Source organism: Vipera berus (assembly GCF_964194415.1).
Source record: "Vipera berus genome assembly, chromosome: Z".
In the NCBI taxonomy this organism is placed as follows: domain Eukaryota; kingdom Metazoa; phylum Chordata; class Lepidosauria; order Squamata; family Viperidae; genus Vipera; species Vipera berus.
Window position 1 is genome coordinate 27,593,973 of NC_138205.1, and position 25,257 is coordinate 27,619,229.

At 37.3% G+C, this 25,257-nt stretch overlaps 1 protein-coding gene and 2 pseudogenes across 3 annotated transcripts; 1 reads left to right on the forward strand and 2 right to left on the reverse strand.

Moving 5' to 3' along the window:
* Positions 1 to 3,434: 3,434 nt before the first annotated feature.
* On the reverse strand, positions 3,435 to 8,693 carry LOC308678902 (olfactory receptor 6B1-like; the record flags this gene model as incomplete). Its single annotated transcript, XM_081346134.1, has 2 exons — positions 3,435 to 4,391; positions 8,463 to 8,693. 2 exons carry the CDS (start codon positions 8,691 to 8,693, stop codon positions 3,435 to 3,437), a joined length of 1,188 nt encoding a protein of 395 aa, XP_081202260.1.
* Positions 8,694 to 11,936: 3,243 nt separating this feature from the next.
* LOC308678903 (olfactory receptor 1E16-like) lies at positions 11,937 to 16,506 on the forward strand (annotated as a pseudogene). Its single transcript has 2 exons — positions 11,937 to 12,743; positions 16,214 to 16,506. The product of its transcript is annotated as an olfactory receptor 1E16-like (transcript).
* Positions 16,507 to 23,395: 6,889 nt separating this feature from the next.
* LOC308678904 (olfactory receptor 10C1-like) lies at positions 23,396 to 24,366 on the reverse strand (annotated as a pseudogene). Its single transcript has one exon. The product of its transcript is annotated as an olfactory receptor 10C1-like (transcript).
* Between the last annotated feature and the right edge of the window lie 891 nt (positions 24,367 to 25,257).

A 25,257-nucleotide genomic window follows, 5' to 3' on the forward strand; every position in this document is an offset into this window, starting at 1 on the left:
TTAAAAGAGAATTAAACAATAAATACAAAATTACAAAACAATTTAACCCAGTAAAAGCCTAATTAAAAATCATAGTCAGTCCAGGCCTGCTTGTTGGAACAACCAGGTCTTCAGTTGACGGCAGAAGGACTGAAGGTCAGAGGCCGTCTGCAGCTCCGGAGGCAACTCATTCCAGAGGGTCGGTGCACCCACAGAGAAGGCTCTCCCCCTGGGGGTTGCCAGCCAGCATTGCCTGGCTGACGGAACCCTGAGGAGGCTGACTCTGTGGGAGCTAACCGGGCAATGGGAGGTTGACAATGACAGCATGTGGTCTCACAAGTCCCTTGGGCCTAAGCCATGTAGGGTTTTAAAGGTTATTACCAGCGCCTTGAATCACACTTGGAGGGTAACCGGAAGCCAATGCAGCTCGCACAGGAGTGGTGTAACATGGGAGTACAGAGATACTTGCATAAGCACCCGCGCAGCCGCATTTTGCACCAGTTGAAGCCTTCGGGTGCTCTTCAAGGGCAGCCCCATTTAAAGAGCATTGCAGTAATCCAGGCGAGAAGTGATGACGGCGTGGGTTAACTGTGCATAGGGCATCTTGGTCCAAAAAGGGGCACAACTGGCACACTAGGCAAACCTGTGCAAAGTCCCCCCTGGTCACGGCCATTAGATGATCTTCCAGGTTAAGCCGTGAATCCAGGAGGACACCCAAGTTGCAAGGCCTTTCTGAGGGGGGCAATACCTCCCCCCATCAAAAGAGATGGAACTTGTTGGACAGTACGAGATGCCAATATCCACAGCCACTCAGTCTTGGAGGGGTTGAGCCTGAGCCTGTTCCTTCCCATCCAGACCCGCACCGCCTCCAGGCACCGGGACATCACGTCAAGGGCATCACTGAGTTGGCTCGGGGTGGAGATGAACAACTGGGTATCATCCGCATATTGGTGATACCTCACCCCAAAGCCACGGATGATCTCACCCAGTCGCTTCATATAGATGCTAAACAGGAGGGGGGAGAAAACCGACCCCTGAGGCATCCCACAAATGAGGGGCCTCAGCGTAGATCTCTGTCGCCCTGCCAATATAAACTGCGAGTGGCCTGAGAGGTAGGAGGAGAACCACCATAAAACATTGCCTCCCACTCCCAACCCCTCGAGCCATCGCAGCAGGATACCATGATCGATGGTATCAAAAGCCACTGAGAGGTCAAGTAGGACGAGGACAGAGGAACAGCCCCTGTCCCGGGCCCGCCAGAGATCATCCACCAGTGCGACCAATGCAATTTCCATGTTGTAGCCGGGTCTGAAACCAGACTGGTACGGGTACAGATAGTCCGCTTCCTCCAGGAATTGCGTGAGCTGACGCGCCACCACACTCTCAACAACCTTCACTACAAAGCGAAGGTTGGAGACAGGATGGTAGTTATTCAACGAGGCCGGGTCCAGGGCAGGCTTTTTCAGGAGGGGCCTCACCACCACCACCACCTCTTTCAAGGTGGAGGGGAAGACACCCTCTGTCAAAGAAGCATTGACCACTGCCTGGAGCCAGCCCACTGACACCTCCCGGGCGGCCGAAACCAGCCAGGAGGGACATGGGTCCAATAAACAAGTGGTAGCACTCAGTTTACACATGATCCTGTTGAAATGAAATGAAATGAAAGCTTCATATTTTATTTCTATCCCTGTCTTTCTCTATATCTATGTATTTGTATCATATTAATACACTCTCAACAACCTTCGCTATAAAGCGAAAGTTGGAGACAAGATGGTAGTTATTCAATGAGGCCGGGTCCAGAGCAGCCTTCTTGAGGAGGGGCCTCACCACCGCCTCTTTTAAGGTGGAGGGGAAGACACCCTCCATCAAAGAAGCATTAACAACTGCCTGGAGCCAGCCCCCTGTCACCTCCCAGGCAGCCGAAACCAGCCAGGAGGGACATGGGTCCATTTTTGCCTCCAAAAAAGGCACAAGGTCTTATTTTCAGGGGATGTCTTAACTGCTTTCTTTGGGACCATCTCAGCCAGGCATTCCATTCCCTGATATCTGCCCCTCCTCACTGGCCCTCTTCTTCTGCAGCCACTCGCTGCCACTTGTCCATGTGTGACACCCCCGGCCTCTGTTTCATCATCACAGGCCTTCCAGAAAGGCATCTGGTGCTGAGAATCAAGCAAAATGGAGGCCAGGAGATGCCATGTGCATCAATCAACAGCTCATTTGTCAGCTGCAGAGGCCTTTCCAGAAGGCCTCAGATGGCAAAATGGAGGCCGGGGCTGACGTGCACAAGCAGTGGTGAGCAGCCACAGAAGAAGAGGGCCAGCAAGGTGAGGCAGATGTCAGTGCATGGGAGGCCTGGCTGCAACTGTCCTAAAGTAAACAGTTGCAGGACATGTGGGGCAGCTCCAGCCCCCCATTCCCACCCTAGCTTGATTTTTACCTGTGGACCTCACCCATGCGCTTTGTGCAACCAGGTGCAATGTAGTGGGTGGGGTCTTAAGTAGGGCTTATTTTTGGGGTAGGGCCTGTATTGGCCACACATCTGCTAGGGCTTATTTTTGGATTAAATGTTTTTTGGGGGAAAACATGGTATAACCTAAACCAAATAATGTGAAGTGATGAATTCAATTCAGAGCCATTAAGAAAACAAATGGATAGGGAGAAAAAGCAGAGAGTTGGAAGGAAGCATTTATGCCATTGATACAGGTATCCAAAATATATCCAGTTAGATGCCTCTCTCAGCTTCAGGGGAACATATCCAATTAAGGAAAACTCATCCACAATTTTTTTGGACAGTTTATTCCACTATTAAACCCTTCTTACTATCTGTGATTGCAGAAATGTTCCCAAAATGTGCTGAGCTGTTTCTTCCATAACAGTCAGACATTTGTCAGGGATGACAAAATTACCTTGAGGGTAGAAAGTTATGGAAATCCGCTATACTGTGTGTTTACTATATGAACTTTTACATATGTGTGTATCAGGGAATACAGAGTAGATACAATTCAGCAAAAACAAAGGAAAGAGTAGGGTGGTGGTGGGGAGGATATAGAGAGAAGAAGATAGTTCTTTATTTCCCCACACACATACACTTTGAAGACCGTTCATTTTCTGTCCGACTCTAACACTAACATTGGATGATTAAAAAAAACCCTGTCAATAATTTCTTGCTAACAAAGAATGAAAACATGAATTTCTGATTCATATCATTCTGTAGATTTATTGTTACATTTCTGGAGTAAAATACAAATTTAAAAGCAGAAAGACACTTCTGTTCACCTAAAATATCACCATTGTTGAAATACTTATCTGCATACACATGTATAGAAACATATTGAGAAGTAATCTGGTCATCAATGAAGGACTGGTGTGGATCAGATTATTTTATTTAGAAAGCAGAAAAGAATCATTTCAGAATATCCTGATCTGCCATTAAATTTTTTTAAAGCATTACGAGATTATGAAATGTTGCTGTATTTTCTGATGGCTTTGAAGAGAGCTTCCTTCACCTCTCTGTTTCTCAAACTATAGATTAGAGGGTTGAGCATAGGAGTTAGGACAGTATAGAATATAGAAAAGATTTTGTGTAGCTCTTTTAGTGTTTCAGTCTCTGGAACTACATAGACAAGGAATACTGAGCCATAGAAAAGTGTCACTACAATGAGGTGGGATGAACATGTGGAAAAGGCCTTCTGTTGGGCAATTTTAGATTTAATTTGTAAAACAGTATGAAGAATACAGATGTAAGAGGCCGATGTAAAGAGAAAAGGAAGCCCTGTTCCAATTATGCACAAAATCGATGTAACAAGCTTTACTAAGTGTGTATTGCTGCATGAAATGTTTGCTACTGGATATATATCACAAAAAAAATGATCAATTTCATTGGGTCCACAGAAGGTAAGTTTCAGCAGAAAGTAGGTTATGATAGTGTTGGTCAAAAGGCCACTCATCCAAGATGTGAGGGCCAATTGGAGGCAGAGTCTAGTATTCATCAGTGTGGTATAATGCAGTGGTTTGCATATTGCTAAATATCGATCATAAGACATCATTGCTAAAAGGTAGCATTCAGTGGCTACAAAAACCCCAAAGAAAAAATACTGTACAATGCATCCAAAGACAGATATAGATCGATCTCCAGTTACAAAACTAGCCAGCATCTTTGGTAGAATGGTAGAAATATAATAGATCTCCAAACAAGACAAATTAACAAGGAAGAAATACATGGGGGTATGAAGATGCTGGTCAACCATAACCAGTGAAACAATTACGAGATTACCAGCAATGGACAAAGTATAAATAGGAAGAAATAATATGGAGAGGACTATTCTCATTTCAAGGAGATTGCCAAATCCCAGAAGGATAAATTCAATAGGAGTTGATTGATTTTTTCCTTGCTGGTGAAAAGTAAGGTGATTCTGAAATACAATTGAAAGAACATAATTAATATTGGTGAACAGAATGTCATCTTTCCTTTTTCTTTGATACTTAAATATTATAGATCATTTAGTATAGTGATCTCAATTCTTTTCCCATTTAATAACGCAAATTGAATATCATACATTTAAAAGCGATGTATTTTCACAAAGTTACATAAAGAGGAATGGTATTAGTGAAAGTATAGTTCTCGTTGTTCATTCTTCATTGAAAAGCCCTTCTTCCTAATAGAAAGAAAATAAAAGAAAAGAAAAGAAAAGAAAAGAAAAGAAAAGAAAAGAAAAGAAAAGAAAGGAAAGGAAAAGACAGAAGGAAGGAAGGAAGGAAGGAAGGAAGGAAGGAAGGAAGGAAGGAAGGAAGGAAGGAAGGAAGGAAGGAAGGAAGGAAGGAAGGAAGGAAGGCTACATTAAGACTTTCTCATACATCTACTTGAACTGTATTTTGCCTTCTAGTATTTAAGTGCTTAAGTACTTAAGTCTATATCTATACCCTTCAATACACAGCTATTCACTATCTTAAATTAATGGACAGTTGGAAAAACTTTTTAGAACTCGGTAGAAGAAAATACAGCTACATTTATTGCTTAGTGGAAACTCCTTAGAGACTTTTTGCATGAAACAGGAAAAAATGAATTTAACAGTTTTGATGATTACACAAGATAGTTTATAGAAAGAAAAGAGCTATGCTGTGGCCACAAATTAACTGGAAAATTTATAATTATATTTGCACTGCTGTAAAGATCTAAAGCTACCTCTTTGTATTATTTTTCTTTTTTCTTTTTTTCTTTTCTTTCTTGAACTTTTAGTTTTATCTTTGAATTATTTTCTTTTCCTCTTCTTGCTTTTTATTACTTTGCATTAGTTTTTATTTTCCTTTTTTTTTAAAAAAAATCACCATTTAAATAAAAATATAAAAATATATTGCCACCAAGTGAGAGGTATCATTTCAACCTTTTATGCATTCTTTTCAAAAGAATTTCTCTTGTGAATCCTTGAAAACATAGAAAGAATAAATATAATGCTAAATTGTATTTAGTGATGTTTAAATTTACTTCTTTGCTATTAGCATACTGATGTTACTGTCAAGTTCAGATTTTCATAGTGCATGATTTTACATTTAAGTCTACACTACCTGCTTTTATAGAATATCTACTTTTATAAGTGTTTATTAATATCAGCAATGCACTTATTGAACTGATCAAAACAGATCACAGAAACTAGATTACTCAGATTACAAAAATTATGCTACTCTTCAGTAATTACAAAAATGACAGCAATATTTTATCTATCATCTATCTGCCTATCACAATCTCCTCAGATTTATATATATCTAGCAGACAGAATACAAATACATAAAGATTTACCTCTGAATTGTTTATATACCTAGGTAAGATCTCTGTCATGTTCCATTCATGTTCCATCCCAAAGATGTACATTTCTTTCTTATCAAATGCAAACTTCTGTTTTAGATGGTCTTAAAACCTATTTTAATTTTCCTGCCAAAGAATTAATTAATAATTAATTATACAACAATTATGCAAAACTTTTCTTTAAAAATACACATTTGAAATCACTTAGAAAAAACAACAGATTTGTCTTCAATTTAACTTCTATATTAATCACAAAAGAGCCAACACAATTTTGTCTTCCATTGAGAAGACAAATGGAACAGAATGGAGAAAAAAATCTGGGAGCTGGTATCTCATTTTTATCTGGTATTTGTGTAATGAATAGACTGATAATAACAACTTCAAATATTATGGATATGCGTAAATATATTATTTAACTGATTTTTTTTAAAAAAAGTATGGAATCAAGAATATTTTAGAACATTTTGCCTTGAAATCATAGAATTTCACATTACAGAAAGGTATGACATATCCACAATTCATGGAATGTAAAATAATGCAGAAATGTTCTATATAACAGCATCTTTAAATTCTTTCTCATATTATGCTATTTTAACAATTTGCAGTTTATTACTTTAATATTGAAGTAATTGAGCCAAAAAGGATAAGGATAAACTAGCTCCAAATTTTGAACCATATTTAGTGATGAAACACTCACCTTCTAATAATCCAAAACAGATTAATTCCTGCCTGAGTAGGTGGTAAGACAAGAAGATTTCCAAGGTCCCTTCCAACTTGGTTATTCTGTTATTCTTTTAAATGTAGTTTTTCTCTTTGTATTAACAATAATTTCCTTTAATTACTAGGTTCTAATCTCCTACTGTATTAGCTGGATACTAAACTATCTGCTTGAAAAAAAACCCTAAAGGTTATGCCAAGCATATCAAACTATTTTTGGTATATTAAAATTCATATGGGAGATATTACAAATTATACAAGAACAACAAAACAAAGCTTGCATGTTTATGTATGCAGTAAGAAATTATTAATTACTCTTTCTACACTGATCACAAGTGTGTCCTTAAGGTATAAATCTAAATACTCTTTCAAGTCAAGTTGGGCTGTGACCTCATGAACATATCCACTTGGTTTTCATGGCAATAATCCAAATGTGGTTTTTATTTGTCTTCCACAATGTATTCTCAGATTTCTAATATAGATAGCAAGCTTGGATTCCCTGGCAATTTCCATGCAAGTTTTAATAAGGCTTAATTTATTTCATTTCTAAACTTAGACTAAGTAGCTATGATTTACAAATTAGAATGTTTTTTCTTTGAATATCAAAGTAGAATTCCTTCTTACTTTTGAAATAGATAGTTTTGAAATTCTTAGCTAGGGAAGAAAAGAAAATATAAAAACAAAATATAAAAGAGTCTGAAAACTATGGTAGATTTCACCTAAACCAAGATGAACAAACACATATTCCAGAATTTGTTGGTCCAGCACCATTAGTTTAAGCTAATTTTGCCAATAATCAGATAGAAAGGGAGTTCCCAACCAACTACAAAACTATACTTTCCTATTCCTTATCTAAATCAAAGAGATCTAAAAATTGTGAAACACTAAATTAATATCTGACCTTTTCCACAGTAGGGTTTTCTTACCTCTGTACTTTATTTCCAAAATCATTTGGGAAGGAAAGAAGTCTTATTAACAAGTGGAGCAAAGTTTATAGTATGTAAAGGAGATAAGAATAATAAATAGCACTCCACTGTTTACTCTAAAATGATATTCTATAATCTCATACTTCAGTTAATGTAATATATAAATAAAATAATAATGGCCAGAAAACTAAGCATGTCTGGTTAGTTTAAATAACATGAAATCCAAAGTTGTTTTAGGTTAGGTATTAGCAACTCATGGTTTGCATACCACATGGATGCCAGAACTACTTTTCTTATCACTTTGATAATATCAAGGACCTATAATCTAGCATTTTTACCTTTCTTTAATCAAGTAGTATAAAAAGAGTGGTGGGAGAAGAAACAGAACTGAAATTGAAAGATGCATTAAAATAACTATCATAAAGCAGCAGAAAATAATGAAAAGTATTCAGTGTAATAATGAATATTATCTCTGTGCATGAATCAAAAACATAGGTCCCAGGATTTTTTTATAATTAAAACAACCAATGAGCTGTTGTCTGATGAGTTGGGTGTCTCTCCCAGTGGTGTTGGAGTTCCCTTTCCTTGTTTTGTTGGGGTTGGGAACTCGACGATCTCCACGCTTTTCATGGCTGTCTCCTTCAGCTTCACTGGAGTCTTCCCAGGCTTCCTGACGAGGACTCGGTCGGATTTCCAGATGGGGGTCCATGAGCAGCACGCAGTGGCGTGGTGTCCTTCCTTTCTGAATTTGAAGCATCCTGTTGTCCTCAGGATGGTTTGGGCTTGCTTCATTGGTTCATGGGGTGGCTCTGCTGGCAATTTCCCCCAAATTTCCCTCCATGTCATTGTCTTCTGGCTTGATCGATCTCCATTTCCTCGGCCAAGATGTACCAGTCTTGGAGCTGGTCCAGGTCTCCTTGAGGGATGCAGGCATCATACAGGTCATAGTTCAGGCCATCTTTGAAATGCCCAATCAAGATATGTTCCATCCAGTTCAGCTTGCTGGCTAGTGCTCAGAATTCTTGGGTATATTCCACTACGGGCCATCGCCCTTGCCTGACAATTTTGATGTGTTTCCATGCTTTCTGATCAGCCAATGAGTCTTCAAATCTGTGGCTGAGGGCTGCCATGAATTGATTGAAATTCTGAACTTCTGGGACATCAGCATCATGCAGATCCACCACCCAGTCTGCTGTGGTGCCATCTTCGGCTGCTTGCAAATTCTGTATTCGGCCACAATCACTTGGTATGTTATGGCCATATTCCTCCATGTAGTTCAGCACTTGGGTCCAGAAAAAACACAGTTGTTGTGGCTCCCCGCAAGAAATTTCAGATGGACCGATGCCCTTTCTTCTGTCAGTGGCCATTTCCATCAGTCAGTGCAGCTCGCCCAGGGGTGGTGGTGGCAGTGACAGTCGCTGCTGCTTCTGCAGCACTGGTGGAAGGGCCTGGGTCTGTTGGTTTTTCCCCCCTCTGTCTGTTCCTTTGACTGAACTTGTGTTGGTGGTTCCCTGGCATGGGTCGGCTTTCTCCTCCTGGAATCAAAGGTGACCTCAGCATGTCAATGACTTGTTCCAGGAACCAGCTGGAATGGGTCAGTCAGTCATCCTCATCTTCACTTAGACAAAGCGACCTCTCCATCTTGACTTTCCAACCTGGTTGGTGAATGCTGCGTCTGAGTGTCACTTTCCTGGATCTTTTCTTCCAGTCCCCCTTCTTCCCAACACTCGTTGACCACCTGGGGGTTTGGCGGCATTCCACAACCACCACCTCATCTAATGAGCTCGATAATATTGGCTGGGCTCTGCTTGGTGGGAGAGCTCCCTTCCCATGGCAGGTTCTTCCCTCACTGTTCCGATATCAGACATTGTTTGCTTAGCCCCTGGCAAGGGTCTCCCTTCCAGGTTGACTATTACTGCAGACCCTACCTAATGTCAGGGCCCACTTCAAAACCTCATCCTAAGAAAGTAGGGCTCTTGGAACAGTTTCTTTCCAAAAGGAACTTTTGTTAGGAGAAACTGATAGCAGGCATAATAGGCAGGATCTGAGGATTTCCTGCTCAGATCAATAGGTTAAAAGAGTCCCAAGCAAACCCCACCCTATTAGTTCATCCAGTCAGTTTGAATGGGCCAATCCTCAGGTGTTAAGTCTGCTGTGGGAAAGGACTGATAACGGAGTCCGTTCCCATGCTTGTGAAGATGTTGGGTCTTCACACCTCTCCTTCCACAGCGACAGATAAGCCAGATGTCCAGAGGCACATTCCTCTCTCACCCCAAGGTAACATCAAGGGAGAGACAGTTCAAAGAGTAAGTTTGTAGAAATAGTGGAAAGGATACATTATAGCAAAGCAGAGAAACATGCCACAGAGCCTCCCCCCCTCCACTTCAGGAGAATGGCAGAACCCTCAAAAAGAAATCAAGAAGAAATGAAATATATCTTCCTCCCCCCAGGGGAAGAATGGGTTCTGACAATTTGTCTAATTCCATAATAATTTAAGTTATGCCTCATAGGATCGTTAGAACAAATAAAAGGAGTTTATATGTACCACACAAAAACATAATGTTTATCATTTAAGAACTCAAATGTAATATCCAAAATTTTTTTATATAGGATAACTATAGGAAAGTGATGTAGATAATGCAGTGATATAGTTGCACAAAATCAAAAGAATGAAAGTTGAAACAATCAATGAGAATTCATTGGCATGGAAATTTGAAAATGAATCACTTCCCTTATTTCTGTCCAACCCTTCTTTCTGAACTTTTAAGAAATCTGTAATATTACACAACACTGTTGATGATATTGCAGATGTTATTCCAGGTTAATCTTTACTGATAAACTCCAAGAAAACTTTTGTTTTAATTTGCCTTTCTTAAAGCTTCGGATAATACCCCTGAGTCTTCATATTTTATGTTCTCTGCAGTATTCTGCTGGTCAGCCTGTCATATTCCTCCAGGCTAGATAAAAAATATTCATTCTCTCACCTGCTCGGTTTAAAACAAATATTGCAAGTTTTCTGAAGGTAGAATTTCTGGTCCTACCAACTCTACAAGGGCTAAATGAGGAATTCTAATAGGATGCCTGGAACTCCTAATTCAAAATATTTGCATCTCTGAAGGGGAAAGCTGTGTTAGATTTAGAATCTCAATTACTTGGCAATATTTTAACAGAGAAAATATAATTACTTCTATGTGAAAGAGCCTAAGATCTATCTTTGAAGCAATGGTCCTATGGGAAAGAATGAATTAACAGATCCTTGAGGTTTATGAGTCTGCTTGCATCATACTTTTTTTCCCAAAGAGCAAATCAGCAAATCCCCTGGCTTATGTAAAGTAATATAACTGTCTGAAACATTTTTTAGTGTGCTGAACATCTAGTTTTGACATTCAAACTTTACAGCAATCCTTGGTTATTGATTGAAATCCCCTGAAAAGAGAGTTATTGCAGGTAAGGGCAAAGTCAACCTATTGTTGATTTTCTTTATCTACAAAATAGGAACACTTGAAACCTTTCCTAAATGAGGAACCATTATTTCCACAAAGCAAAACTTGGTATGACCGTAGTGCATATTTCCAAAGCATTTTCTCATTTTATTCTGCTCCTGTAATACCCAAATGTCCCCTTGTCCTCTGTATTTAAAAATAGAACTTAATTGCACTAGTTATTTTTTGTAATCTTTTAACATCTATTCTCCCTAGAATTGAATTGTTATTATCTCAGTTCCATTTATTGTGCATTACAGTTAATATTGGTCAGTATTTAGCAGCAGGAGGAGAAATATTGAAAGGAGGATATTTAAATATTTTAAAAAATATTTCAAAGGATAAAGGAAAATATTAATAAAGAAATCTGCTACAAAAAAGGCAAAAGCCCTTTTAATCTCCTCTTCCCTAATTATTGATCTTTTATGTGGTTTCAGTAACAGTTTAGATACTCTTATATATAGTCCTAATCTAAAATATATCTTTGAAAATATTGATATATATTTTAGTTGGTATACAATGCTCAACTAATAAGCAATATTTACTATTGTCCAACTATTAGTCCTAGATCATATTCCATTATTCAGATTTTCATGTCTATTATCTAGAGAAATTGAAAATTATCATTATAAGAATAAACTTCAATTAAATTGAAAGGATAAATCCTACTTGTAGCTTTGTGACACAATAAAACTGAATTCAGTAAAAACTATACAGTATATTGAACATTCTCTGACAAAGGTGGAACTCCATATTCCTAAATCTAAATTTCCAATTAGAGTCAAAACACAAAGTATTATTTACTCCATGAAATGACACAGGGCTATTTTTGAAACACAAGATGTCATAAATATTGCTGTGCCTTCACAGTGACTTCAGCAACACTTCTGCAACTCTATTTCAAGCCTCTCTACCTAAGAAGATAAGGGTAGGGGGAATTCTGGTTGGATAATACAACACAAAATCATATATGAATTTACATTTTGAAATCTATTTCATTTTTGTTTTATTCTACAATTCAACAGGCCTGCCATGGGTTCCATCAATAAGAAATATGCAGAAGGAAAATATAATTTCCAAATGGAAGAAATGTTCAACATAAAGACAGGAAACCAGACTATAATCTCAGAATTCATTCTTGTAGGATTTGGAATTCTCCCAGAGTTGCAGCCTCTTCTTTCCTTTTTCTTCTTGATGATATATCTTGCAACAATAACTGGGAATCTCCTCATTATATTCTTAGTGATAGCTGACCACCATCTTCACTCCCCCATGTACTTTTTCCTAGGAAATCTGTCCTGCCTGGAGACCTGCTATAGTTCAATCATCTTACCAATGATGTTGGACAATTTGTTTACTGGTCAACAATCTATTTCTTTTACTGGATGCATGGTCCAATTTTACTTATTTGGTTCTTGTGTTTGCATCGAAACATATCTCCTGGCAGCCATGTCCTATGATCGATATCTGGCAATATGTAGACCTCTACATTATACTTCCATCATGCAAGTTATGGTTGGTGTTCAGATTATGATTGGATTGTGGATTGGTTCTTTTCTAGCAAATTGCCTAACAATAGCACTGTTGGCTCAGTTATCATTCTGTGGCCCTAACATTATAAATCATTATTTTTGTGACTTGATTCCACTTGAAAAACTTGCATGTAGTGACACAACAATAGTTCAACATGTTACTTTCCTTCTGACTGTTATTTTCACTATCACTCCATTTCTACTTACACTAATGTCTTATATTGCCATTATTGCCACAATTCTAAAGATATCTTCTGCTGCTGGAAGGCAAAAGGCCTTTTCAACCTGTTCATCTCATCTCATGGTGGTTTGTCTTTTTTTATGGTACACTAATAATTGTCTTTTGCCAGCAAATTTGGAAAACTCAACAGTGGCCACAGGATTGGAAAAGATCAGTTTACATTCCAATTCCAAAGAAAGGCAGTGCCAAAGAATGTTCAAACTATCGCACCATTGCACTCATTTCTCATGCTAGTAAAGTTATGCTTAAAATCCTACAAGCTAGACTCCAGCAGTATGTGGATCGAGAACTACCAGAAGTACAGGCAGGATTTCGAAGAGGCAGAGGAACTAGAGATCAAATAGCCAACATACGCTGGATCATGGAGAAAGCTAGAGAGTTCCAGAAAAACATCTACTTCTGCTTCATTGACTATGCTAAAGCCTTTGATTGTGTGGATCATAACAAACTGTGGCAAGTTCTTAAAGAGATGGGAGTACCAGAACATCTTATTTGTCTCTTGAGAAACCTATATGCGGGCCAAGAAGCAACAGTGAGAACTGGACACGGAACCACTGATTGGTTCCAAATTGGGAAAGGAGTCCGGCAAGGCTGTATACTGTCGCCTTGCCTATTTAACTTATATGCAGAGCACATCATGAGAAAGGCAGGGCTAGATGAATCAAAAGTTGGAATTAAGATTGCTGGAAGAAATATCAACAACCTAAGATATCCAGATGATACCACTCTAATGGCAGAAAGTGAAGAGGAACTGAAGAGTCTCTTGTTGCGAGTGAAGAAGGAGAGTGCAAAAGTTGGGTTGAAACTAAACATTAAGAAAACCAAGATCATGGCATCCGGCCCTCTCAATTCCTGGCAAATAGATGGGGAAGAAATGGAGGTAGTGACAGATTTTATTTTCCTGGGCTCCAAGATCACTGCAGATGGGGACTGTAGTCAAGAAATTAAAAGACGCTTGCTCCTCGGGAGGAAAGCCATGGCAAATCTAGACAGCACACTAAAAAGCAGAGACATCACCCTGTCAACAAAAGTGTGTGTAGTCAAGGCTATGGTCTTCCCAGTTGCAATGTATGGCAGTGAAAGTTGGACCATAAGAAAGGCTGAGCGCAAAAGAATTGAGGCCTTTGAACTCTGGTGCTGGAGAAGACTCCTGCGAGTCCCTTGGACTGCAAGGCGATCAAACCGGTCAGTCCTAGAGGAGATCAACCCTGACTGCTCTTTAGAAGGCCAGATCCTGAAGCTAAAACTCAAATACTTTGGCCACCTAATGAGGAGGAAGGACTCACTGGAGAAGAGCCTAATGCTGGGAAAGATTGAGGGCAATAGAAGAAGGGGACGACAGAGAATGAGGTGGCTGGATGGAGTCACTGAAGCAGTAGGCGTGAGCTTAAATGGACTCCAGAAGATGGTAGAGGACAGGAAGGCCTGGAGGAACTTTGTCCATAGGGTCGCGATGGGTCGGACACGACTTCGCAACTAACAACAACAACAAAAAGTAGAAGTAGAAGTAGAATTACAGGTAGAGGTAGAGGTGGAGATGGAGAAGGAGAAGGAGAAGGAGACAGAGAAGGGGGGCAATATGCAGGAATCCTTCCCACAAACCCACAAAATATTTGTTTACTGGGCATGAAATAGAAAAGATGAATTTGAGACCCTTAAAAGAATTCTGGAGACTGAGATATGAATAACAAAAATTCTTAAAATAGCAAAAGATAAATGAATAAAGACCATAAGATAAGGAATAACTTAAATAAGAAGATAAGGAAAATAAACTAAATTATCCCCCTACTGGGACATCATTTTAGAGATATTTTATTATCTAAGCAGAGAAGTGGAATCACCAAAGGTGGGCAAAAAACAGAGCAGGAGCATATTCCAATTTTCTGCCACCTTCCATATTGAATTTCCTTCTGGGAATTGGGCAGGGAGTACCAGAAATCCCCCTTCCTTCTTCCCTTCCCTTTCCTTCCCTTTTCCTTTTCCTTCCCCTTCCTGCAAGCAGGTAAGTAGCTGTTATAGGTAGGGCAGGGACTGAGAGATTGTGAGACTGACTGTCTCACTGTCACAGAACATTGAAAATGGACATATGACCACAGCAGTCCAAAGTGCAGTAGCAACCAATAGTGCTGAAGCAGGTGCAACTTCCCAAAATTTCATTCCTTTAGGAATCATGGGTCCTAGAGTTTGAATACATTTAGTTAGCCAACTAGAGATACTTTGGTTCAAAAATTGTTGCCCTATTTACGTGCCAAGAGTTTTAGTAATATATAGATAATAAATACACCTCTGAAAAATGTATTTACAGAATAAGAGAATTGAAATGGAGGTCTTCTAGTCCAACCCCTTGCTCAGGCATGAGACACTAGACCATTCTGAACAAATAGCTGTCCAATATCTTCTTAAAAATCTCCAGTTATGTGTATTTAAAGAGTAGTATTGCATTTCAAAGGATTCACAATCATGAATAATCTGATATGCAAATAAGGAGTATTGAATTTTATTAAACCTGAATCTGGGGGATTTTGAAGAGGTAATCCTAAAATACTTTCTCCAACTCATGTGTTTGGATGTGCTGAACTATGACTTCCATAACTACCAGCCAATGATCAGGGATACAAGGAATAGTAATACAAAATTATCTTGTAGACAGAAAGTTGTGAAATTCCACTATATAAGATTTTATGTATGTGGATGTTGGGGAACACAGAGTAGATAAAATTCAGCAAAAAAAAGGAAATGCAGTGGGAGAGGGAAGAGAAATTTCGCTTTATTTTGTATCACACATACACTTTGGCAACCACTCATTTAGGCTGTCCTTGGACTTCTGGACTCTGCAAAAATGAACACTAACATGTGAGTGTCTTTTGGAGGGTGGCAAACTGACCATCCTTTCTTGCAGATAAAGAATGAAAAAAATGATTTCTGGATCATACCACTTTGCAGACTTACATTGTTACATGTCTCCAACAAAATGAAAATTTAAAAGCAGGAAAAATACTTGAGTACTTCTTAATTTTTCCCCATTATTTAAATATATATTTGCACATACATACATATAAACAAGCTGAGAAGCAGTCTGCTCATCAGATCATTTTATTTAGAAAGCAGAAAAAAATCATTTCTGGATATCCTGATCTACCTTTTTATAGCTCTATGGGATTATGAAATTTTGTTGCTATGTTTTCTAATTACTTTGAAGAGTGTTTCCCTCACCTCTCTGTTTCTTAAGCTGTAGATAAGAGGGTTGAGCATAGGAGTCAGCACAGTATAGAATATAGAAAAGATTTTGTGTAACTCTTTTAGTGTTTCAGTCTCTGGAACTATATAGACAAGAAATATTGATCCATAGAAAAGTGTCACTACAATCAAATGAGATGAACATGTGGAAAAGGCTTTCTGTTGGGCAGTTTTAGAATTAATTTGCAATACATTATGAAGAATACAGATATAGAGGACAGGAAAGCCTGGAGGAACATTGTCCATAGGGTCGCGATGGGTCGGACACGACTTCGCAACTAACAACAACAACAACAATAATTGTCTACATTTTGCCAGATATACCCAGTTTGAGGGAACTGAATAAAGTTTTTTTCCATTTTCTACATTGTTTTGACTCCTCTGATCAACCCTTTGATCTATAGTTTAAGAAACCAAGAAGTCCACAAAGCACTAAGGAGAGTTGGATGCAAAATATATCATTTTTCAAGAATGCAAGCCAATATATTATCATAGATTTTGATTTATTTCTTCTTATTTTTATTTTTATTTATTTATTTATTAAATTTATGTGCCTCCCATCTTGCCAAAGTCATCTCAAGGCAGCTTACACTTTAATGTTTAAAACATTAAAACAATAAATAGTAACATTAAATGTAAATTAAAATTGCAAAGAGGGGGAGAAGGAAGCAAGATGTACACAGGGAGGAGGTGGGGTCTTATCTTAATCCAATTTTATACACACACACACACACACCCTCTGGACTATAAACTCTTTGCTTCAGTTTTGGAAGAAAGACTAAAGAACATTTTACTAGAATATATACATGAAGATCAATCTGGCTTTCTGCTGCAAAGACAGATAAGGGACAATGTGAGAGTTGTCCTGAATGTTACTGAATATTTACAATATCATAATGAGTAACAAGCAGCCCCAATATTCTTAGATGCAAAGAAGGCCTTCAACAATTTAAATTGGGTGTTTATGTTTAAAGTGTTGGAAGAAATGGACTTTGGATATAATTTTATTCAAGGAGTTAAAGCTATTTATATATCACAACAAGCAAAAATTGTTATTAATGGTGATTTAATCAACTAATGTGAAATTCAAAAGGATATGAGACAAGGATGTCCCTTGTCTCCTTTGCTATTTATTTTGGAAGTTGGAAGTTTTGAATAGAGATATTAGGCAAGATGAGAAAATAAAGGGCATAAGTATCAAGAAAGAAATTTAAAAACTGGGGGCATTTGCTGATGATCTGGTCATATTTTTACAAGACCCAAAAATAATCTAGGACATTTGATGATGAAGTTAAATGAATTTGGGTCTTTAGCAGGTTTTAAAATAAATAAACATAATGTTGACTAAGAATATGCCATCTCAGGATAATGATATACTCACTAAGGAGTCGGGGTTTAAGTTTGAGAAAAAGGTGAAATTTTGGGGGGGGGCATTATTTTGACAAATACAAATATAAAATTGTTTTAAAATAACTATGTGCCTCTTTGGATTGATATCAAAAAGGATTTACAAAGATGGAATAAATTATATCTATCATTATTGGGTAGGATCTCTTTAATCAAGATGAATGTTTTACCAAAGATGCTTTTCCTGTTCCACACATTACTAATACTTGCACCTGATGTCCCATTTAAACAGTGGCAAAGGGATATTTCCAAGTTCATATGGCAAGGGAAGAAACCAATAATTAGATATAAGTCATTACAAGATGCTAAGGAAAGAGGGGGGTTGCGTTTATCAGATTTGAAACTGTGTTTTGATGCATGTTGCCTGGCCTGGTTAAAAGAGTGTGAGAACCTACTTGATTTGGAAGGTCAAGAATTAAGGTTTGGATGGCACAGTTATTTATGGTATGATAAAGTTAAAGTTAATGTTAATTTTAATAATCATACATACCGTACTACAGGTATGGAACAAGTACAAAAACAAGATTCTCCAAAAAGTTGAATATTTTGGTACTCCCCCCAGGAAGTTTTTTTAAGAAAAGAAATGGTGGTGAAACGGGACTGGTGGACCTATGGTAAAATAATACTTTTCAAATCAGGTGACCCTATTCTTAAATCGAGGGAAGAGTTAGAATCAGAGGATTATGTTTGTCATTGGTTTACATACCAACAACTGAAAGAAAGATTTAAACTAGATAAAAAGTGTTTTGGGTTTGACTTCATTAAAAATGAATTGGAAATATTATTGTGTGGCAGTGATGAACATATTATTGTCAAGGCTTATAAAATGCTATTGAAATTGAATTTGGAAAGTGAACACATAAAACATTTTATGATACAATGGGCAAGGAATTTTGGTTATAATGTGATGCTGGAACAATGGGAGAATATGTGGATGAAAAGTTTAAAATGTACATTGAATTACAACTTAAAAGAAAATTTCTACAAGATAATGTATCACTGGTATTTAACACCAGGCAAATTATCTAGAATGTATAAAAGTACTTCAAATGAATGTTGTAAAAATAAATGTAAACAAGGGACTTTTTATCATTTATGGTGGACATGTGATAAAGCAAAGAAATGTTGGAGAAGGATTCATATTGTGATACAGAAAATCCTTAAAGTAAAAATAAACATGAAACCAGAAAATTTTCTTTTGGGTTTAGTGGAAAAAGACTTGGAAAAACAATTCAGAACTTTGATCTTGTATATGTTGACGGCAGCAAGACTAATGTATGCACAAAACTGGAAGGACATTTTGATTCCTACTATGGATGAATGGCTACAGAAGCTGTTGGAGTTGGCAAAGATGGCAAAACTGACTGTTTTGATTTTAAAAAAGAATTCAAGTACCTTCGTATCTACATGGAGACTGCTTTCTGGACTTTGTGTTTGAGGTGGGAAAGAATGAAACTTTGATTTGGGGTTTCACCAATTAGATTGATTTGTTGTTACGGAAGTGGCTAGTATTTATTTATTTATTTATTTATTTATTTATTTATTTATTTATTTATTTATTTATTTATTTATTTATTATTGTGAAAAAGTAAAAAGTTGAGGCTCTATGCTAATGCTCTATGTTACTGCAACAGAGGGTTAGGGTTTGGATGGAAGTTAATCTCTTTTTTTTTCTTCCCTTTCCCTCACTTTCTTCTCTCTTTTTCCTCCCCATTGTGTCCTACTATTTGCTTTGTGTTTTTTATTTTACTTTGCATCTTAATAAAAAAAAAAAAAAATTAAATAAATAAATTATTGCCTCTGTAGGATCTCATCTGAAATGTGTTTTTCTAAAGACAAATTGATTGTTTTGTTCTATTCTGATATTCAGAAATTTTTTGTAGAATTAGTGGTGCATCTTTTTGTTGTGTACATCATGAGTATAATTAACTAATGTTTGTTAGATACATGTTTAAAATTTTGATTATTAAATTATTTAGAAATCCATATCATGAGTTGGAAGACTGAACTGTAGATACTGTATCAATCAACTATTAAAATAAATTGTTCAAATTGCATTGCTTTTATTGTTGATTCCTACAGTTGTGACTAATTACAGATATAGTGGAACCTGCAAACTAAACACTTATGTATTTGCACCAGTTAGCTTATTATAAATTTGGAAAACAATTGCAAAAAAAATCTTCAAGAAATGTATAATAATTATTCTTTTTCTGAATAAAGAAGAAGTAATCTATTTTTATTAACATTTTTGTTAATGAAATACATATAACAAAAAAGAAAGAAAGAAAGAAAGAAAGAAAGAAAGAAAGAAAGAAAGAAAGAAAGAAAGGAAGGAAGGAAGGAAGGAAGGAAGGAAGGAAGGAAGGAAGGAAGGAAGGAAGGAAGGAAGGAAGGGAAAGGAAAGGAAAAAAATAGACCTCCTGCCCTTCTACCTATTGAGGAATTATGGTACTAAACTTTTCCCCAATTTCTTTGTTCCCTTTTAATCCCAAATGATGAAATAATCTACATTAATTTCTCTGTCAATCTTTTGAGTTAAACCAAGCTTACTGAATGAAGATGATGATGAGGGCAAAGATGATGATTTAATGATAAACAAAGTACATAGATACAATTTAGTCTTACAGGAACAAAACATGTTTTAGTGAGCCATTGAATAACAAGAACTAAAGAAGAAGAGAGAGAAGAACAGAGAAACCTTTTTATAGGCAACATGTTCCATAATATATTTGTATATTATTTATTTATTTATTTATTTGTTTGTTTGTTTGTTTGTTTGTTTGTTTGTTTGTTTATTATTGGGACTTATATGCCGCCCTATCTCCCGAAGGACTCAGGGCGGCTAACAACAATAACATACAATAAATACAGAAGTTAAGATAAAATTAAAATTAAAGGCCTCTGTACAATAAATTAAAATTAAAATAAATTAAAAATTAGAGTTAAAAAATTAAAAACATAATTAAAATCCCTGTCAGTCCAGGTCAGCCAGGTGGAAAAGGAGTGTTTTGAGGCTGCGGCGAAAGGACTGGAGATCTGGGGCCATCCGAAGCTCATGGGGGAGCTGGTTCCACAGGGCTGGCACTCCCACAGAGAAGGCCCTCCCCCTGGGGGTCGTCAGCCAACATTGTCTAGCCGACGGTACCCTGAGGAGGCCTTCTCTGTGTGAGCGTACTGGGCGATGGGAATTCGTTCCCGGCAGCAGATGGTCCTGCAAGTATCCCGGGCCTAAGCCATGTAGGGCTTTAAAGGTAAGTACCAGCACCTTAAATCTCACCCGGAGGGCAACCGGTAACCAATGCAGCTCACGCAGGAGGGGTGTAATATGGGAGTATCGGGGTGCTCCCATCACTACTTGTGCGGCCGCACTCTGCACCAGCTGAAGCCTCCGGGTGGTCTTTAAGGGCAGCCCCATGTAGAGAGCATTGCAGTAATCTATACGGGAGGTAACGAGTGCATGGGTGACTGTGCGTAGGGCATCTCGCTCCAGAAAGGGGCGCAACTGGCGTACCAGGAAAATCTGGGCAAATGCCCCCCTAGCCACGACTCCAATATGATCTTCAAAACTGAGTCGTGAATCCAGGAGGACGCCTAGATTGCGTGCCAATGGGAGGTAACATCTCTCCTCCTATAACCAAAGATGGAACCTCTTGGACTAAACGAGATGCTGGTACGTAAAGCCACTCAGTCTTGGCCGGGTTGAGCCGGAGCCTATTCTTTCCCATCCAAATCTGTACTGCTTCCAGGCAACGGGACATCACATCGAGGGCATCACTGGGTTGGTTCGGGGTGGAGATGAAAATATTAACATTAAGAGTGGCAGAATGCTTACCATTGGGCATCACATATGATATTCAAATGCTAACTTATATAAAATTGCCTGCAAATTATACTATTTGCCCAATATCAAAAGAAAGAAGACTAATACAGTTAATGAGGAGACACTGACATTAGAAATAAATAAATATATTTATTTATTAAAAAAAAATCAAAAGCTTTTTGGCCTAGGGACTTTCAGTTTGGTGTCATAGCAACATGGACACAGAAAGGCATGGCTCTGCTTTCTGCACCCATTTTTGTCCTGCTTAGGGCCCTAAAAGGGCTTAAAGTCACCCCGGAGAGGCGATGATGAAGAAGGAGAGACAGCAATCGATCTGTTTGATCCAAGGAAAGCAAACCAGCAGGGGAAAGACTGGCTACATTCCTGTGGCCAGCCTCCAGCCACTGACAACCGAAGAAAGAAAGCACTAATTAGTAGATTGTAAATAGCATGTTTGGAACTGGGTGAGAATATTGATCCCTTCTTTACTATTTTACAACTGGATTTCCTCGAAAAGGCTCCCAAGAAGCTAAAAACCTCTGAATATGAGAAGGAAGGGGATTGCAGCCCTACCTTTCCAAAGGAATGGAAGCAGCATTTTAATTTTTTTATGGGGGACAGAAATATATAACACTGAAATGGAAGTAATATAAAGCTACTGTTTTGACAAATTTGAAAACTGAGAAAATTGTTAAGACTTTCTCATTGAAATAATATTGGGGTGAAATACAAGAAATCAACCTTCTGTTTTAAGAGTCAGAAAATGGATATTGAATGACATCTAGTAGTGGATTACAGCATAGCAGTACATCTAGACAAGACTAGTAGACTAGATATAACTAGTATTCCCATCATCTGCAGTTTAACCTGCAGAACCCTAATCAACTTTGTTGCTCTTCTCCGCACACATTCTAAAGTCTCAGAATCTTTTTTTGTATCATGTTGACCATACCTGTACACAATATTCCAAATGTGGCCTTACCAGTGCAGCATAAGGCACTATTATCTCTTCTCAATATCTTGATACTGTACCTCTGTTGATGCAATCTAAGACCACATTGGCTTTTTTGGCAGCTGATTCATACAAGTGATGATCCACTAAAAGACATCTAGATCCCTCTCACAATTGCTACTGTTGAGCCAGATATCACCTATTCTAAACCTGTTGTGCATCTTGTTGGATAGGACCGAATGCTCAATTCTGTCAAGATCCTTCTGAAGATCTTTGGTCTATCTTCCAAAATATTAGCAGTTCAAATAAATACAGGGCAGATTGGTTGGGTAATGGCAAACAGAAAATTTTGAAGATTGGCTTCTTTTACTTATTCAGGAGCACTGGAGGCAAAACATTAGTGCCACTGTCAATTAAAACAATTATGTTGCTATTAAATATTTTATCATTGTTTCTAATATATTATGGTTAATACAGTGTAACTGTGACTATGCACACAGAATCTATTACAGAGTGATACATATATAATTAAATATAACATATATGTAATTTATTTATCAAATGTACATGGGTGCCCATCTCACAAGCAATGATACTGGGCAGCATATTAAGTTAAAAAGCAATAAATATGTAAAACCATAAGTCAGAACATAAAAAGCAGAAGGCAAAATAGAAGATGAATCAGATCAAAAAGCATTTAATACTTCCAAGTAAAAAGCTTTTAATATTTTCAAGTGAAAAATTCTTAACTACGGAGGATTTTTATAAAACAGAGTCCTTGCAGATCATGATCAGTTTACTCCAATAGAAGTAGCTGTGAGACTGGCACGAAATTTCCTACTGGTTCTTTCAAATTCTTCTCTGTAAAGAAGAGAAGGGGAGGGAGTCATAGCTCAGCAGCAATTCTACCTGTACCTCCACCATCCCATTCAAGACATCATATGCTTTAATGCTTTTGTGAATGCATTTCTTAGGATAATCATTTGCTTAATCCAGGAACTTCTGCAGGTACAAAAATACAGGCTGTCTCTAAAATTCATTATATTTAGCCAGAATGAATACAACCTATCAAAAACTTTATTTCTTAGAGTAGAATGAACAATAAAAAATTTACTTGTGCATATTATCCACCCTGCTCTGGCTTTTTCAAGTAAGGAGGACAAAATCATGGCAGAACTCTTCAATGTATGCAATCCCTAATATAATATTGCAGAAAAATCTAGAAACATGATGCTGTCTTCAAAAGGGACCAAATCTTGGTTTCATTGGGAATAATGCAGAACATGAACAAAAAAAAGTTCATAATTGATTAAAGTGGTACATCATTCCAATTGTACACAATTTAGCAACTGCTTTTTTAAGGGCCTCTTTCACTTCCCTGTTTCGTAGGCTGTATATAAGGGGATTGAATAAAGGGGTCAGGACTGTATAAAACAGAGATAATACTTTGTTAATGTTTCGCAGGCCATCTGTTTTGGGCAAAATGTAGACAATCATTAAGGTGCTATAGAAAATGGACACCACCATGAGGTGTGAAGAGCAGGTTGAAAAAGCCTTTTTCCTTCCACTGACAGATGACATTCTCATTATAGTGGAAATAATAAAAATATAAGATTCCAAGGTCCAGAAGAAAGGAAGCAAGATACATATAGCAGACATAAAAATAGTTACTATTTCAATCAAGTGAGTGTCACTGCATGCAAGCTTTAATATTGGATTTAGTTCACAAAAAAATGATCAATTTCACTCAGCCCACAGAACTTTAACTGATAAATAAGATATAAAACTATGCTCATAACAAATAAACCATGAATCCATGATGCAGCTATAAACTGGAGGCAAATTCTTCTATTCATTAATGTTGTGTAATGCAGTGGCTTACAAATAGCTACATACCTATCATATGACATTGCCCCTAGTAGACAACATTCAGCAACTGCAAAAATGGCAAAAAAATAATATTGCATCATGCAGCCAGTTACAGAAATTGATTTTCTTCCACCATAGATGAGATTAGACAACATCATTGGAAGGATGCTTGAACTGTAGCAGATCTCCAGGAAAGACAGATTACCCAAGAAGAAATACATGGGGGTGTGAAGATGGGGATGAGTAACAACCAGCAAAATGATGAGGATGTTCCCAAGCACAGTAACAATATAGATTACCAAGAAAAGATAGAAGAGAGGAAACTGCAAGTCTCCAAGCCCTACAAATCCCAGCAAATTGAATTCCATAATTTCTGTTCGGTTATCTTCTGTTTCTGCCATTCCTGCAAATATGATATCTAATTTATTTAAGCTGCTCAGAAATTTTTCTCTCTTTAACACATAAACAGTTATAACAGTTATAAAACAAAAATGCAATCCACTAAAGTAAATAATGTTAAAATATTTTTCTGTCAACAATTTGATAATTACAAACTAAGGCAACAGAACATATGAAGCATGAGAAAAATTCTGAGAACAAAAGGTGAGCATAATGAAATCAGTGAAATTTTTGAATACTGTAGCTAAAAATAAACATTTATTAGCTTTTTGTGTTTGTTTATTTGGGGAAAGTCTCACTGAATTCAGTGAAAGTTAAGCCAAGTGCTCTGTTAAATAACCATTATTAGAGGATTAACAAAAATCTTTAGCAATCTATTCATTTTCCCCTATAATAACTAAAATCAGGAAGTGAAATCCAGAGGAAATGAGTTCCCTTTTTAACTGATTTGTTTATCTTCTTCAGATCAGGCAACATTGGCAAGGTGTTATCACTTACCTCAGCTAGGGAATATTCTCTTCCCATTTCTGAAATATACATACTTATTTGAATCCTGACTTAAGTTTCCACAAATATGTTTAGAGATTAACTGAGGCTGTGTTTCTTTCTTTTCTCCATTTAAATAGGAAAGGCATGTGCTCATTTGCAACAGACATGTAGAATTAAAACTTGCTGGGTCCATTTCTCATTTTATATGTTATGTCTTATACAGTATGTAACAAGGTGAAAATTGAAAATTGAAGAAAAGCTGGGAAAAATTATTGTCTGGAAATGCACTACACCTTTCTTATGTTTTTTTAGGTGTAGAAAAAATTAAATTAGCTTTACAGAAAACTGACATTCAGTGAGCAGAGTTTGAGCTTCTCTGACTATCTGCACCAGATTGTATATGG